At 36.8% G+C, this 18,426-nt stretch overlaps 1 protein-coding gene across 1 annotated transcript in view; it reads right to left on the bottom strand.

The window, feature by feature from the left end:
• Positions 1-16,499, bottom strand: part of LOC123528127 (calcium-independent protein kinase C-like) — a 63,854-nt gene extending 47,355 nt beyond the window's left edge. Inside the window, exons 1-3 of the mRNA XM_045307879.2 lie at positions 15,980-16,499; positions 15,654-15,717; positions 977-1,136 (exon numbers count right to left, since the gene is read on the bottom strand). Of these exons, the coding sequence (XP_045163814.1) occupies positions 977-1,136; positions 15,654-15,717; positions 15,980-16,324 (569 nt within the window). The 5' untranslated portion in view covers positions 16,325-16,499. The remainder of the gene's footprint in view (positions 1-976; positions 1,137-15,653; positions 15,718-15,979) is intronic.
• Positions 16,500-18,426: the final 1,927 nt, after the last annotated feature.

Genomic DNA, 18,426 nt, shown 5'->3' with positions numbered 1-18,426 from the left:
TTGAGAAAATGAAAACAAAATCGTAAAAAAAAAACTGTGTAATATATTCATGTTTTTACGGTATTTCCGAGCTTGATCATTTGCCATAAAAATTTGTAGTTAAGGCCAAAACACCTACTTTGTGTGGGTTTAAACTACTGGATTTCTACATGCAGAAACAATCTGGCCTGTCAGATGGCCCTATATCATTCAACAGCTAAAAACAGTATAACTAGAAACAAATTATTTTAAAACTTGGATGCTGTATTCGGCTATCGTTGATTTTTACATGTCGGACAACACAAGGCATTATACGTGCCAAGTGTGATCTGACCTGGCAAAATTCACGAGAGCCGAATACAAAATCCCACATCTAGCTACTGTTATAGTGACCCTTTTACGATATACCTCCTCCTTTTTGAACAGAGTGTAGTTTGTACATACGCTATTTATAGAACTGTGTCAGGTCATGCATATTAAATAAAAGTAGTCCGGCAACATACAATACAAAAGGTACAATACAGAATTTTTTTCCGCCAGTTTATATTTCTTGTGAAATACAAGCTGTATACAAGCTGTATTTTTGACAGAACATATATATAGGTTTATAATATAAGTATATATAACTTTTAATTGTTCATCGGGATTTAATTTCGTGGATTAACAAAGAAAATTTGTCAAAAGCAAAACATAATTATTTTAATCTGGAAGTGCAGTCTGGCCTTCAATGAATCCTTTTTGAACAGTATAGGCAAAGAAATGAGGTAAAATAAATGCTAAAATTTTTCACTTTCAAGCCAGGATGTTTAGCAATCATGAAAAGAGAAAAAATGTTCTCTTTCATTAACCCAAAGAATTATATCATTTCCCCTGAAATGATGGAGATATTACTTCCAACTGAATATAAGTATCTATACAGAACCTGTTTCTGTGAAATAAAATTCACATATCCCTCCCAACAGCTACCAAACCCTTCGAATACTGAAGATAATCTTACCATATAAAATCACGACATAATGAGCAAAATGTTGGTTGACGAAGCATGGTGGCCATGAACTTATGTCCATTAACTTGGTGAACACGACGGCGCATAGCACCCCGCCGGCGGTTGAGTAGTCCCTCCTTCTCTCGGAACACCCTCTGTTCCTTTGGCGGTTCTGAAAAAAGAATGTAATACGTATAAGACTAAGCCCATAACTCAACAAGAGCTGTCCATAAGACAGCCAAGCTCGACTATTCGAAATATTGTCACAGAAGCAGGAAATTATTACCCAAAATGTTAAATATCAAAAGAGTTTTAAGTTCGAAAGGGGACATAATTTGACCAAAATGCATATCAGAGTTATGGGACTTGATGCTATCAACTAGTTTTATAACCCCGAAGAAACATGTTAAGTTTCAATTCCATTCTAAGTCCAAAAGGGGGCATAATTTGCCCAAAATGCATGTCAGAGTTATGGGACTTGATTCTGTCAACTAGTTTTATAACCCCGAAGACCCATGTGATGTTTCAATTCAATATCTGCATTAGTTTTGGAGATAGTAACTTGCATGTAAAACTTTAACCAGAATTTTCTAAGTCCAAAAGGGGGCATAATTTGCCCAAAATACATGTCAGAGTTATGGGACTTGATTCTGTCAACTAGTTTTATAACCCCGAAGACACATGTGAAGTTTCAATTCAATATCTGCATTAGTTTTGGAGATAGTAACTTGCATGTAAAACTTTAACCAGAATTTTCTAAGTCCAAAAGGGGGCATAATTTGCCCAAAATACATGTCAGAGTTATGGGACTTGACCCAGTGAGGTAGGTAATTGATCTAGAAAAAGAAAAAATAAGTTTTAAATCCATATGCCTTTTAGTAATAGCTGTATGTACTTGCACGCAAAACTTTAACCAGAATTTTTAAGTCCAAAAGGGGGCATAATTTGGCCAAAATGAAGGTCAGAGTTATTGGACTTGCTGCTATCAACTAGTTTTATAACCCCGAAGACACATGTGAAGTTTCAATTCAATATCTACATTAGTTTTGGAGATAGTAACTTGCATGTAAAACTTTAACCACAATTTTCTAAGTCCAAAAGGGGGCATAATTTGCTCAAAATACATGTTAGAGTTATGGAACTTGACCCAGTGAGGTTGGTAATTGACCTAGAAAAAGAATAAATAAGTTTCAAAGCTATATGCCTTTAAATGATAGCTGTATGTACTTGCATGCAAAAACTTAACCAAGGTGTGACGCCGACGCCGACGCCGACGCCGACGCCGACGCCAGGGTGAGTAGAATAGCTAGACTATTCTTCGAATAGTCGAGCTAAAAATGACTTTTATAAGAAGTAATTGAAGGTGATCTGCTGTCCCTAATTGCTTTTCTGTTCTCTACGATATATACAGTTATCAAGAATTTCATTTGTCCACATACTTTTATTTTGTTTGTCTTCTGACTTTTTCTAGCCATTTTAATCAATGACATGTGTTTTTGTTTTGTAAGCCGATTCCATTAAAATTTTCAAAACCTTTTTTTATCAAACTTTTCTTTGATTGTTTCCACTGGATATTCTCTTAATTGGCTTCTATGTATGTACACAAATGTACTACAGGGATTTTTTTACCGTTTAGAAACTAGGGCCCGGGCCCATTCAGTTGGGAAAAATGGCGCGTAAAACCTGAAAATTGAGAAATATAAAAAATAAGTTTTACCCTCATACAACCTTTATTTCAGTATTGTTATTGTTTGATATCATATTACAAGTCTTTTGTTTTATATTTTTTGTCTTTTTAAAGTGTCTACTAAATTTACTGGTATTTCTTCAGTGAGAAACTTGCAGACACTCAACGGTCAGTAAAATTTTGGGAAATTTAAACCTAAGAATTGGGAAAACAAGCAAATTTTTGCAATTGGGATGGGGCCCATATTCGGCCCCAAAATCAGCCTTAAAAAATCCCTGTACTAGGTTTCACGTAAAAATCTTTTGCACTTTTGAAGTTATAATTTATTTATTTATTTATTTTGTTGGGTTTAACGTCGCACCGACACAATTATAGGTCATATGGCGACTTTCCAGCTTTGATGGTGGAGGAAGACCCCAGGTGCCCCTTCGTGCATTATTTCATCACGAGCGGGCACCTGAGTAGAACCACCGACCTTCCGTAAGCCAGCTGGATGGCTTCCTCACATGAAGAATTCTACGCCCCAAATGAGGCTCGAACCCACATCGATGAGGGGCAAGTGATTTCAAGTCAGCGACCTTAACCACTCGGCCACGGAGGCCCCGAAGTTATAATTGAATCCTTATTTGCCTTTAGAAAGAAAAAACAAACAACAAGAATCTGATGGATGAAGGAATAAGAAGACACAAATATCAAGAAACACAAGTAAAATGAAAATTACTTATTTCCTTATTTTAAATATTTTTTTCTTCTTTCTTCTGAGGTGTGTGTTTGGGTGTGTGTGTGTGTGTGTGTGGGGGGGGGGGGGGGGGGGGAAGACAAGTAGGTAGATATGAGGGGACTTGGGTTGGAATGAGGTGGTGGGTAGAATGGGGCATATGACTGAATACTATGAGGAAATATCAAGAAACATAAAGCAGAATTGGGGGCATGGTGGGGTGGGGGTGCAGAAAGATGGACAAAAACACAAATGCATGAACAGCATTTCTATATTGATTTCCTCTTCCATTTCACTGCAGATTAGGACAAAATGTGTTCAAGAACAAGAGCTGTCCCTAAGACAGCGCGCTCGACTTTTCTCAGTGCTTGACTCTGAATTAGAGCTTTGCCAGTAAAAAAAATTCTAAGTTAAAAAGGGACATAACTCTGTCAAAATCCAAACCAGAGTTATGTAGATTGTTTCTCCTGGTGTAGACTTTGATAGTAAATAGGTATTTTAAGTTTCAAGTCAATAGCTTTGATAGTAACAGAGATATTTTACTTTATCAAAAACTTTAACCAACGGCGACGCCGACGCTGGGACGAGTGCAATAGCTCTACTTTTTCTTCAAAAAGTCGAGCTAAAAACAAAAGAAACAATCTTTAAGACCTGCTACAGTCCTACCTTTTAACCTTAAATTGTCACTGAAAAAGCATGAAAATCTTAACTATGAACAGTGACGCCTGTCAAAATAGAGTCTATTTTATATAAATTCTACAGTCTAACCTGTACTAACGGTCACTTCCGTTCAGCAGCCATTTTATGACGCCCCCGACGGATTTTCCTCTATTTTATCACTTTATTCAGCAGCCACCTGCCGTCCACGGCCAGCGGCCACCGAAATTGCCTCCCGACCGCCGTATTTGACCCCTTTCAGCGGCCATTTTTCTTCCAAAATCAATTATTTTTAGGCAATAATCGCCGAAGATACCCGGTTTTTGAGAAGCACGTGATTGCTAAGTTTCGCGTGACTTCACCACAAGAACGACAAAATGACATGAGCTTCTCAATTAAAACTGATAACCAAAGGTGTAATCCCCTTTTTGTTATGATCAAATGGTCAGTAATTATCGGCAATTAGCGTGTCACCTCATGTCAATTTTGTTGTTCACAGTTTGACCTCGGTTAAAGATAATACTCGATAACTAACCAGTAGCATAATATTTGTGATTTTTTATACTTCTGTCATCAAAATATTATTAAATCTAGACGAAATTAATTGTGTTTGAAAAAAATAAATAAACCACTCCATCTTTTACCGAACGTAACGGCAATCGTAGATTTTAGCGTAGACAATAAGCGCGGGAAGTAGCTTCCCTTACAAAATGGCGAAAATTGTAAACAAACTTGTTTTGAAGTTGGAAAATTGTCTGTAACAATTTTTGTAGTAAAAAAAATCACGCCGAAGTTTTAGATTGCTTAGAAGACCATTCGTATTGCGAACGAAAATGCACGTCATTGTATCCTGGTAAAATAATAATGGGAAACCCCCCAAAAATGGGCCTAAAAGCTATACTGGCCAGAAGTCTGAAAAATACATATATTGGCTGCACCTCCGATCAGCGGTCACCTGGCTTTAGCGGCCATATTGTCTGCTTCCCTTGGCTGGCTGCTTAAGACAGGTTAGACTGTATATAAAAACCTGTGATTTTGCCTGCTAAAGTGTGGCACATGGCCGTTAACTGTTACCTATTGTAATCATGGGTTGCATACACACAACAGAATTTATGCTGTGGAGCAGGGCTTTAAATCAAATTTGTATGAAAACTGGCTTTGTATGAAAACTGGCTAAGAACAAAAGGGACATAATCTCAACAAAACAACAGTAAGAGCTATGGAACCTATGTCATTAAGTTGTTATTATCATGACAGAGAAGTGTTTGAAGTCTCTTTAAGCTGTGTATTTATTGAGTTATGAAATCACTGATAATCACAAAAACACAATCTGGTTGAAAAAAAAGAGAAAACTATGACTAAGTACAACAAGAGCACTGCAACAGGAGCAATATATGCCCAAAGGTATGACCTTTGACCCCTTACTGTGACCTTGACCTTGAAGCGAGCAATCCAAAACATGTGCTCTGCACGTCATCTTGATATGGTGAACATTTGTTTCAAGTTTCTCCGAAATCCTTCAAGGGGTTCAAGAGTTGCTAACGGACGGACACCGATGTCATAATATAATATGTCCCTTCTAGCCTTAAAAAGGGGCATAATTTCATCAAGATTAATGTCAAAGTTATGGGACTATGTCAGTAAGTTGATATTACCATGAGGAAGAAGAAAGTAAAGTTTTATTCAGTTTAGAAGTGTAATTACTTAAATACTAACCTGCTGACAATAGCAAGCAGAAACTTGATGAAAAAAAAGAAGAGAAAAATGGGTTAGTACAATAGGGTCATTTTTTCATCAAAGTTATAGTCAAGGGATATGGGACTTAAATCATTTAGTATTACTATGGTTAAGAAGTGTGTGATGTTATATTTAATTAGGATGTGTAATTACTGAGATACTGACATACTGATAATTGAAAACGGCATACCGTAATCGGCTGATTATAGGTTGCACTCGTGTATAGGACGCTGTGAAAAAATATCAGCAGAATTCTGGAAAAATGCTTATACCCGCTTATCTGAATTTATGTTTGTCCGAAATTCGCTACAGCTTCTATGAACTCGCCGGTTTTTGCTAAATCATTGTCTATGTTTTTGCATGTTGTGCAAGTATTTAAACTGAAAAGCACAAACTCTGTGCAAGCACTAAACTGCCGCATCCTCTGATCGCTCCATGAATATTGACGCCAGTAAAACGAAAGTACACTTTGGCACATGGCGGTAAAATGACGTAATTTTAAGATTGGTTTGCAAATTGTTTTGAACATTACAGATCAGCGACTATGATCATATTGGCTCAGTCTAAAATCTCGCATGCACATGTTTACAATTGGGTTAATTGTGTGCAGATTGTGACAGTAGGTGTAAGATAAGTAATGCCTCGGGCGTGAATTTCTCGATGAACAAGAGGATTATAGACAACAATCAAAATTGTGTTTGAAGACTAGATAATCGATTTCCGGGCTACCTGATATGGAGTTTCGAGTATTTTAATGCAAAATGTGTGAAAACACGCCGGGAAAGTTTTACACAGGTCTTGTTAATGATCAGTTACAGAAATGCATTGTAAAATATATTTTAATGAAAAACAGCATTTATTTATGATATCTTAAGATTTTACGTGAGCTCTAAATTTTACATTTTATACAAAGTAATTTAAGATGCTGGGTCCCGATACTGGCTATTAGCTATGCCCGAGTCATTGGTATTTACTCCCCTTGAATTCTCTTCAATATAAAGGTATGCGGTGTAAACAAAGATCAATTTTCTTAATGAGTCGTGGGAAATGTTTGGTGTTTTTCTATCCCAGGGCCCTCACTCTACTTTGGGGGAAGGGATGCGCAGCCGTCAGATGGGGGAAATTCAGTGTCGTTTTTGCTAAAAGGGGGAATATTTATTGTCATATACACTGTACAAATAAGCTCTCAAAAGTCAAAACAAATTAAAGAAACAGTTTGATAGCAATAGTTGGTGACATACACACAGAAAAACATCCATAATTTGACTATTTCTTGTCCGATTTTGATAAATTTTTTTCCAACCTGTGGGGAATTTTGAACCCATCCTAGGGGAAATAAACCTATGATTTCAAGGGGGAAGCAGCCGAAATTTGGTGGTAAAAACAGCAGATTGAGGGCACTGTATCCCATATATTATATAGGAAGCATCGGTCCTTCAACACCAGAATCTCGGTAAAAAATGTGCGTGTTATATTCGTAGGATGACGGTAATGTTGAAAACAATGGAAATATGGCAAAGTACATAAAAGGGTATAATTTCTCCAGAATGACAGCAAGAAATATGGGACCTATCACAGCATCCAGATTTTGTAGATAAACATTAGACAGCTTGACAGAGAGCAAATCGAGTCTCTACCCCAGTTGTATGAACCATGCTCAAAGCATAAGCTATCCCCTATGCCTGATGATTGTTAGTGCAGAAAGAGAAAAAGACAAACAGAAATTTAATTAAAACTACATTGCATGTTAAAAGAATACGGTTACTTCTAAAAAGCTGTTTATACAAATTCATTCATTTTATGTAAACTCATGACAGTATCGAGGGCTCAACGTGAAACTAGTCGCGAATCTGCTTCTATTTCTATACACACTTAGACTAGTTGCGCGTTGAGCCCTCGAATGTGAAATTGTAGCTTTTATCTCTATATAAGCTATCTATATTGAGGCAAAGTATTCTTTTACATTTAGTAAGAGTGATCCAATCTGACTAAAGTACATCTCAAATTAACGCTACGCTTTGGATTTGAAGACGTGCTATTGATAGACTCGTTCTGACGACCATTCCGCTAGCCAATCAGAGCCTTGCTTTCAACATTTTGAAAGTGAAAGTAGAAGTTTAAAAAATTCTATATTTAGCTGGGTTTTCATGTTTACAATTCTTATGACTGCGCCCTCGTGTTTTGAGAGGTATCATATCACGGTACGGACTTGGTCGTGTAAGGTGTCAGGCGGCTGGTTAGCTCAGTCAGTAGAGCACTCACCCTGTAAGCGAGGGGTCCTGGGTTCGAGCCCCGGACTGACTGCACATTTTTGTCACCCTTTGACACTCGATGCTATTTTGATGGTTCAGCCAAATGCTGGTTGAAACAAGAGGGCCAAGATGGCCCTAGGTCGCTCACCTGAGAAACACACTATAACAGTGTAAACATGTTTAACCTAGTGATTTCATGAAAACAAATATTTTGGTCTTATTTCAGATTGGACTAAAAATGTGGTCTCTTGAGTTTTTTTAAGTATTTTCTTAGATATGACCTAGTTTTTGACCCCAGATGACCCATTTTCGAACTCGGCCTAGATTTCATCAAAGCAATCATTCTGACCAATATTCATGAAGATCAATTGAAAAATACAGCCTCTATTACATACACAAGTTTTTTCCTTGATTTGACCTAGTGACCTAGTTTTTGACCCCAGATGACCCATATTCGAACTTGACCTAGATTTCATCAAGGCAATCATCCTGACCAAAATTCATGAAGATTAATTGAAAAATACAGCATCTATCGCATACACAAGGTTTTTCATTGATCTGACCTAGTGACCTAGTTTCTGACCCCAGTTGACCTTTTTTTGAACTCGGCCTAGATTTTATGAAGGTTATCATTCTATCCAATATTCATGAAGATCAGTTGAAAAATACAGCCTCTATCGCATACACAAGGTTTTTCTTTGATTTGACCTAGTGACCTAGTTTTTGACCCCAGATGACCCCTTTTCGAATTCGGCCAAGAATTCATCAAGGCAATCATTCTGACCAATATTCATGAAGATCAATTGAAAAATACAGCCTCTTTCGCATACACAAGGTTTTTCCTTGATTTGACCTAGTGACCTAGTTTCTGACCCCAGTTGATCCCTTTTCGAACTCGGCCTAGATTTCATCAAGGTAATCATTCTGACCAATATTCATGAAGATCAATTGAAAAATACAGCCTCTATCGCATACACAAGGTTTTTCTTTGATTTGACCTAGTGACCTAGTTTTTGACCCCAGATGACCCCTTTTCGAACTCGGCCAAGAATTCATCAAGGCAATCATTCTGACCAATATTCATGAAGATCAATTGAAAAATACAGCCTCTTTCGCATACACAAGGTTTTTCCTTGATTTGACCTAGTGACCTAGTTTCTGACCCCAGTTGATCCCTTTTCGAACTCGGCCTAGATTTCATCAAGGCAATCATTCTGACCAAGTTTCATGAAGATCAGTTGAAAAATACAGCCTCTATCGCATACACAAGCTAAATGTTGACAGACAAACAGACGACAGACAGCAGACAGACGCCGGACATTGAGCGATCAGAAAAACTCACCTGAGCATTGCTCAGGTGAGCTAACAAGTCGCCTGATTGGTTAAAAAAAAAAAATAGATTTGCGAAAATAAAAATTACAATATCGGAAATCTAAATATACAGAAAGATGAATGTGAATGGGTCATCCTCAGATCTTCGTTTAGAAGATCAAGTACTTTAGTCAGATTGAAGAGTGATCCATCTGTTATACAAGGCCAACGCCTGAAAGTGTCTCGTCCACAGGAGCTTTGACTCATGAAATAGGTGCAAAATGAGTTTAAAAACCATCATCCAAACTTTCAAACCTATCCGTAACAATTTTTTGAAAAACTGTCTTTTTTGCGAATTTTCAAAGGCTGATTTCTTCAAGGTCAAGGCACTAGGGGGCCAGAACTAACCATGGAGTGTAAAATTAGCTTTTTTCAACCATCCTATAAGATTTCAAAGCAATACATGTAACGGTTTTGAGACATTGTAATTTTTGTGTATTTTCAAGGCATCAAAAAAATCTAAAACATGCTTATTTCTTCAAGGTCAAGTTCATTAGGGGCCAGGACTCACCATGGAGTTGTAAAATAAGTTTTTGAACCATCCTACAAGATTTCAAAGCAATATTGTAATGTTGGTCAGTTATTGAGAAAATGTCATTTTTTGTGATTTTTCAAAGGTGTCAAAAAATCTAAACAAGAGGGCCAAGATGGCCCTAGGTCGCTCACCTGAGTAACACACCAAAACAGTGTAAATATGTTTTACCTAGTGATTTTATGGAGACAAATATTCTGAACAATTTTCATTAAGACTAGACAAAAAAAAAAACGTGGCCTCTATAGTGTAAACAAGCATTTTCTTTTGATTTGACCTAGAGACCTAGTTTTTTTACCCCACATGACCTAGATTCGAACTTGTCCAAAATTTCATGAAAAAAAAAAACATTCTGACAAAGTTTCGGGAAAATTGGAGCAAAAAAGTGGCCACTAGTATACAAGCTTTTCCTTTGATTTGACCAATGACCTAGAGTTTTTGACCCAACACGACCCAGATTTGATATCATCCAAGGCTTCATGATAAAAACATTCTGACCAAGTTTTATGAAGACAGAATCAAAAATGTGCCCCCTAGGGTGGAAACAAGCTTATTCCTTGATTTGATCTGGTGACCTAGTTTTTGACCCCACATGACCCAGATTTGAACTTGACCTAGAGACCATCAAGTCAAACATTCTGACTATATTTCATAAAGATTGAGTCACATCTATGGCCTCTAAAGTGTTCACAAGCTTTTCCTTTGATTTGACCGGATGACCTAGTTTTTGACCCTACATGAGCCAGATTTGAACTTGACCTAAAGGTCATCAAGACAAACATTCTGACCAATTCTCATGAGTTTCAAACTTAAATTGTGATCTCTAGAGTGTTAACAAGATTTTCCTTTGATCTGGCCTAGTGACCTAGTTTTTGACCCCACATGATAGAGTTTCGAACTTGGCCTAGAGATCATCAAGACAAACATTCTGACCAAGTTTCATAAAGATTGGGTCACAACTGTGGCCTCTAGAGTGTTCACAAGGCAAATGTTGACGGAAGACGGACAATGACCAGTCACAATACCTCACCTTGAGCACTTTGTGCTCAGATGAGCTAAAAATGCTAATTTCTTCAAGGTCAAGGTCACTATAGGGTCAGGACTCACCCTGAGGGTCTAAAATTAGTTTCTAAATCATCCTACAAGGTTTAAAAGAAATATATGTAATGGTTTTTGAGTTATTCCCAATTGTTGACACTGTTGTCGCCGGCGCCCGAACTTGGATTGCTTAGTCTCACTTCCACTAAAAGTAGACGAGACAAAAACTGGTATTGACTTCCTACAGGCACTTAATTACGTCGCATACACTGTTTTGTCTATTATCAGCAACAGTGACCTTGACCATGTCCAAAAGTCCAAAGTGGGTCAAAACTATTCTTCAGGAACAATGGCCCCTAAAGACGAAAAATGCAATTCAATTTTTCACCCTTTGTTTTAATCAAATAAACACCTGCCATGTCCAATTCAGCCTGAAGCATAATAAGTACCCCTAAATTGGGTCATCTTCAGGAACAGATGCATGTATTCTTTGTGGTACATTTTAAATGTGACCAGTATCATAAAAAGCTTAAACATTAACTAAATGGATTGGACCTACTAGTATACTTAACAACTTTTTTATCTCCACGCCCAGTGTTTTGTTTTGATTTCTGGCAAAGGCTGATAGATTTAACTGAAACTTGGACACAATGTTTGGTGATTATTTCATTTCAATAAAACATATCAACGTCAACAATTGGAGGTCAATTCATCTAGCATAAGGGTTGCAAAAAGGAAAGCCTAAAATCAAAGACCACAAAATCAGCAAATCCAAAATCACTGGACATCAAAATGATGATATTTGAATTATTGTACTGGTTCGAGTCGTAAATTCGGCCACTTTTTGCGTTTTTCATAAATATTTCTTTCGTTTTACAATTGATTTGTACAAAATTTCTACCATACTTATGTGCTTTGATACAAGCAACATTGATTATTATCATTAACGGCCGTTTACAGTATGGTTAACAATACAACCGCGCTTAAAATAACAGAGAGGTTTAGCCTCCACATTTTACCTTCTAGAGGTTGTAAATATTTGGTCACTTTTTAAACATAAAGTTTGTTGTATTTTCAACATTTTCTTGGAAATAAATCGATCCTACAGCCAAAATTGTTCTTTTTTCATAAAACTACAGTCAATTTTCAATAGCATACCTCGTGGGAAATATTTGCCAACAGAGATTTAACAAGAGCGCCGCCAAGCAGGGCAATATACGCCCGAAGGCTTACATCATAGGATGGGAGCAAAATTTTAAGAACTTGACTGTTGTAGCCCCAATGGACTGGAACAACAAAAGGAAAACTTCAAAAAACAAATCTAAGTCCACAAAAAAAATATTCAAAGTCTACAAAAAAAATCCTTATCAGGTACAGGTATGTAAAAATACACCTTAAAATTGGAGGTACCATCCATGTTGTATCACAGAAAAGTGGTCTCAGTTTTTCCCTACGGCCAATAATAAAAAAGTTTCAAAATAAGCTATTTATAGTAACATAAAAGGGAAGTAATTAAAAAAAAAAATTATTGTAAGTACAAAAAAGAGATCTGCCAAATAAAAACAAGAGCACTGCAAGGCAGAGCAATATACACAAAGCAAAGTCATATATGACCTTTGACCCTTAAGTGTGACCTTGACCTTGAAGCGAGTCATCCGGAACATGCGCTCTGCACATCGTTACAATGTGGTGAACATTTCTGCCAAGTTTCTTTGAAATCCTTCCAGCAGTTCAAGAGTTACAGAGCGGACACGAAACAAACTGATATGACTTTCGCCCCCTAAGTGTGACCTTGACCTTGAAGCAAGTCATCCGGAACATGTGCTCTGCAAGTCGTCTTGGTGTGGTGAACATTTGTGTCAAGTTTCTTTGAAATCCTTCAAGGGGTTCAAGAGTTACAGAGCGGACACGAAACAAACTGATATGACCTTTGACTCCTAAGTGTGACCTTGACCTTGAAGCGAGACATCCAAAACATGCGCTCTGCACATCGTCTCAGTGTGGTGAACATTTGTGTAAAGTTTCCTTGAAATCCTTGAAGGGGTTCAAGAGTTACAGAGCGGACACGAAATTGCTAACGGACAGACGGACACCAGCGTCATAACATAATATGTCCCTTCGGGCTTATAAAAAGCGCCTGTCATCCTTCTCACACCGGCATGATGTAGTTTAATTTTTACGTCACTGTTTATCACACATTCTAGCATAAAACTGCTGTTCTTGTCACTTTTCGGGGGTGTTTCAACAGGAGAGTAAAGAGAATCTCTTGTTCACGTGCTATTATAACACCTTTTTATATATGCGCATTTAGTGGCAAAGCATAAACGTATTACGGCCCTAAAACGGATAATTCAAAAGGAAATGACGTCAACGTGAAAACAAAAAACAACGTAGACATGGACATTCAATAACGTAGAGGGACAATATATTCATTTTCTTAGTTTTAACGCGTTTTATGCTAGTTAGCGCATGTTCTTTTTGTGTTATAAAGTTTAGATTTGAATTAACCCTTGCCGGGCTTCAGCATAAACGAGCGCGTGCGATGACGTCACGGGACCCGCGATACAAAATATTTGCTATTTAGAGTACACAACTTTAGGGGAGGACAACTTATTTTCTATTCACCTCAACTTGTTGTTTTTTGCCGACTTTGTTGCTAACGCAAGTGCTTGTGATGACACAGATGCGTCTTCAAGCATCTGGCTCGAAAAAAAGCTTTAAAGTGGGTGGCCGAATATTTACGACCTGGCCGAATTTACGACTCGAACCAGTATACCAATTTTTCAAATTTCATATCAGGTGTGTGACATCACTAATGACGCCACATTAGTGGATGATGTGATGTGGCATTAAAAGCTACATTAACGCTTATATTTTTCAATTTTACTCGGTCTGACAAACAAACAAAATGTATGTTATTTTGTAGAAATGAATATTAATATGCAACAAACATATTATCAGCTTTGCATCAACAAATATGCACTGATTCTTTCACATATTGATATCGTGTGTCCTAAGTCATGCATTAACTTCCCTTCATAGCTTTTGCATATTTCTCTGAATAAATCTGATTATATACTAATGCAAACTGGCAGAATAATATCTGGTGTCTGCATAAGAGAATTTCTAGCCCTGAATGAGTATAAAGTTTACTGCAAAATCATTTAATCCTGCAGATGGCACTACTTGCCACATACGGGACAGCACCAAATCACACTTATTTTTGTCATTTTTTATTTTAGGGTTACGTTATTTGAATTGTCAGGCATCAATGAATTTATGTCCAATTGTTATTGCTGTTATGTTTCATTTAACTTAACTGATCATTAAATAGTATCTCTCATTTTCATTAAAATATGTCAATATTTGAATGGGATAACAATAAAAAAACTAAATGCAGAATTAGACAAGTTGTCGAGTATATTTCAAGAACCATATATTGTTTGAGGTAATACAGTGAACTAACTGGAACTGCTGCTGGGCAAATTTTGAGAAATTCTTCATTGAAACGATTACAAGGGAATTGTAATACTTAAAAAAATGGTGTTTCCCGGAAAGACATGCCAAGCATTGCATAGCCTTGTAAACTTGAATGGGGTCTGCACAAGAAAACAGCATTCAACTGAGTTTTCGTTTTGCCCGTCTCTCATGGACAGTATTTTTAATACTGTCTTTAGAAAATACAGATCCTCTGATTTTATCCAATATAATTTATGGGAATAACTGCAGACTGTTCATAATTATCACTGTTTAGTAATGCAAAGTTCATATTAGTCATCTGACAACTAGGATCAAGTGCAAAAATAATGGTTGTACTAGAAGACAGTAACTTCTTTATGTCAACTAGAAGTTCAAGCTTAATTGCAATGTTACATGTATTCTCTCTTATTGCCAACACGAAAGACAATTTTAAAAATTGATTATATACACGTCATCAACAGAGCAAAAATGATCATAATAATTATTATTATGATGTCTGATTTGACCATGATACAGTCGCATGTAATGATTTCGGACAAATTATTTAAACTATATCTAAAAAATTTAATAAATAAGTCAAGCGACTTTATTATATTAAAAATTTGTAACAAAACCACTTGATTTTGAAAAGTGACTGAACTTTAAAGATAATAAAAGGCATCCAGGTTATTTAATACCGGTAGCTAGATTTTGCCAGAAAGGGCATAATCTGATGGTACGGGTATGGCAATATATTGTATAAACTTTGCAGCTGACCGTTAATCATAGTCCATTAAGTTTTTCTGAAGACTTTCTGATTATCATGTCCAGCTTGATACCTACTCATCACTTGGAAGTTTTGCGGCATTTAAAATTATCCGCAGTGTAAAATGTCTACAATAAAATTATGCATATTTAATGATTAAAAATATCTGTATCTCAATGTTACTTGTTCCAAATCTGTGTGTAAAATGAGTTTGCTAAAAACCATCTCATTAACATAAGAGTGTTATTATGTGAGTTATTTTGCCACAAGTATGACCATTTCCACCATTAATTAGTGTGAGAATGTGTGACCTAATTTTCATAACACATAATAATCAGCTGTCAAAAATGTATACACAATGATCAAGGGCTTATTATGAGATGGTAATTGACATATTCCTATATAATAATTATGTGTAAACTGTCAAAATGTGTTTTGGTCAAAAATATGCTAATGATTAGACAACTCTTACCCTCCGATGCTGATCCATTGAGTTCCACTATCACATGCAGTTTTCCTCTGGGCTCTAGGTCAATCTGACAAAATATAGAAAGTCAGGATTCATTTTCTGTAAAATTTGCAGTCTTTAAGCAAATGTTTTATTCACAGTCAAACATAAGTCACAGACCAACCAGAATATTACAAATGTATAAAATGTTAATGTATTGGTGAATACAGGCGCCATCATAGTGCGTGTCCTACTTTCGACTTGCTCTGTGATCTCGCCGACAATAAACGTTAGTGGCCTAATTAAACCGCTAATAGGGCGCGGCGAAGCGTAAAATTTGTAACACTTACCCATATATCCGACTGAGACTTCAAGTCTTGGAATGAAAGTGAACAATTAGCGACAAAATCATCTGGGGGAATGGCCGCATCGTGAAAAACGGTCAACCCGAATGACTGTCCATTATGAATTTCTGCTGTAAAATCTTCGTTCCAAACAGGTTTCGATGTTTTTACTTTGGTTGTAGTTCGTGCAACATGTGATTCGTCAACGTCAAATGCTATATATGGGTCTAAAGCGGGCTCAATCTCTCCTTTTTTCGAGGACCCCTTAGTAAATCGGGCCGAATAGTCCGTCGGACGCAGCTCTATTGCCTCACAGATTTTAAGCTTCATCGAGCCGTTAAAGAACACCATGATTGCTTTAAATGATGGAATGGAATGCGTAGGTATATTAAAGATCACATTTCATCTTGTATATCCCCTGATCACACCTATTTATGGCACTAAATTCTCCAAACTAGTCATCGACGATCGTGAAAACAATCGCGGAAGTCGCAATGTCGAACAGAGTCTAGTGTTGTTTGCGCATGCGCAATGGCTGGGGCAAGGTCATTTCTTAGGCCAAATTATCATAGATTTCAGCGCTCAATATTTCTTTAAAGTTTGTAAAAGACATCTTTTCAGATGAAAGCAAAAAATGATGCATTTTTCATCATGCATTATGCTGAACATTAATTCTAAATCTTCGAGGAGAAACCATAACAGCAATAATTTTCAAACATGGGCGTAGCCAAACGGGATTCTTATTAAAATAAAAAATAAAATATAGGCGACATGATTTTTCTATATGATTGATAGGTCCTACCCGTTGAAAGACATATAAATCTATCATTCTTCTTAAGGCCATGCCAAATTGATTACTTTAAAACAAATATGGAGCGAGCGCACGCAATTTTTATTTTATGGCCTATTTTGCTTAATTTTAACTTTTTTGAGAGGCGGTACATTTTTAATGAATCAAGTCGGATTTTTTAAAAGTATAGAATCTAGTTAATTAAAATTATTAATCGACAGGTTTCAAAACAATACCACCGCCCGGTCATGACAAAAATAATACGTATTCACCAGCTGATTGTAGGATGGCTAAAAGAAAAGACTCCGTGCAGTTTCAACATCATGTGTAAGGCCCGGCTCCAGGGCCCAGCCCAGGGGGGGGCCGTGCCCCCCCCCCCCCAGTTGGCCGAGAAGTGACTTGTACTCATCAAAAATGCCCCTCAAAATTTAGACCCAGAAATGCACCAGAGGCCACCATTTCATACCTGTAGTTCAAAATTTTCCAGGGGGAGATCCCCCTGACCCCCCAATCAAGAGGGGAGTATCATTCTCCTCCAATACCTCAAAATTTAGTCCTAAAATGCACCAGAGGCCATCATTGTATGCATGTATTTCAAAAAATTACAGGGGATCCGCACCTGACCCCTGAACCCCTACCTAACATGGGCAAAGGCGGCCCCTCGAAAACCTTGCGCCTCGGCGTTGATGTCTTCGTTCAAGACTGGTGCCCCCCAGTCAAAAATTTCTTGAACCGGCCCTGTGTATAGGCCTACAATCTTAGTTATGATGACTATATTTTTTCAACAAACATTTTGTAAATTCAAAAATGACATATTGTCAAATTCAAGAGCGACAATTCTGCACTTACTGATTGAATCCAATATGTCAAATCTGCTGGTGCACAACTTAAGTCATGTTAAACTACAATATCACTTCATGTCTTTTGAATGCAGGCCTACGTAGATCTATACTCAGTTCCAAAAGAAAGTGTGCACTTTTTAAGTTTAAATATTTCAAAAAATTCCCCGACGTTTTTGTTTCATTTTTTCATACACTAACTCTCAGGTATAACTCAAAATCTAAAATGCACACCAATTTTTTTACGAACTGATTTAAATTTTGGTACCAAACATAAGTTTTCATGAAAATAACCGAGAAAAAATAACAGAAAACTAAGTGCACACTTTCTTTTGGAACTGAGTGTATGTTTTATTGGATACAATTAAATTACAGTTTAGAGATCCAGCTGGACATTTCAACAAAGTCATTGTCTATAAGTCGGAATCGTAGGTTGAATTTTCAGGTGCACCGTTAGGATTTCCTAACAAATATTTTCATAAAGTTTTGAACATTGTTACTAGACTGAACATATTTTTAAAAAATCCGAATCCACAGGTGAATGGAAGGGTGATTCAAAGTCAACTACTCTAATCACTTGGTCCAAAGTCTTGACATTGTCGTGTTTTCTACATTACATGCATTTATACCCTTTTTTAAGTCACAAGCGTATGAATAAAGTTCATTTCTGTAAATTATGATAACGTTTAACAATTTTCATGTATAATAAAAAAAGAAGAACAGAACAGAACATAATTTTATTTCAGTAATTTATACATAAACTGTATCTCGTTACATACATAAATTTTATATACAATTTTTTCATGGTCACGTGATAAACTACA

The sequence above is a fragment of the Mercenaria mercenaria genome, chromosome 1 (assembly GCF_021730395.1).
Source record: "Mercenaria mercenaria strain notata chromosome 1, MADL_Memer_1, whole genome shotgun sequence".
NCBI lineage: Eukaryota > Metazoa > Mollusca > Bivalvia > Venerida > Veneridae > Mercenaria > Mercenaria mercenaria.
This window is presented reverse-complemented; position numbering and strand designations above follow the sequence as displayed.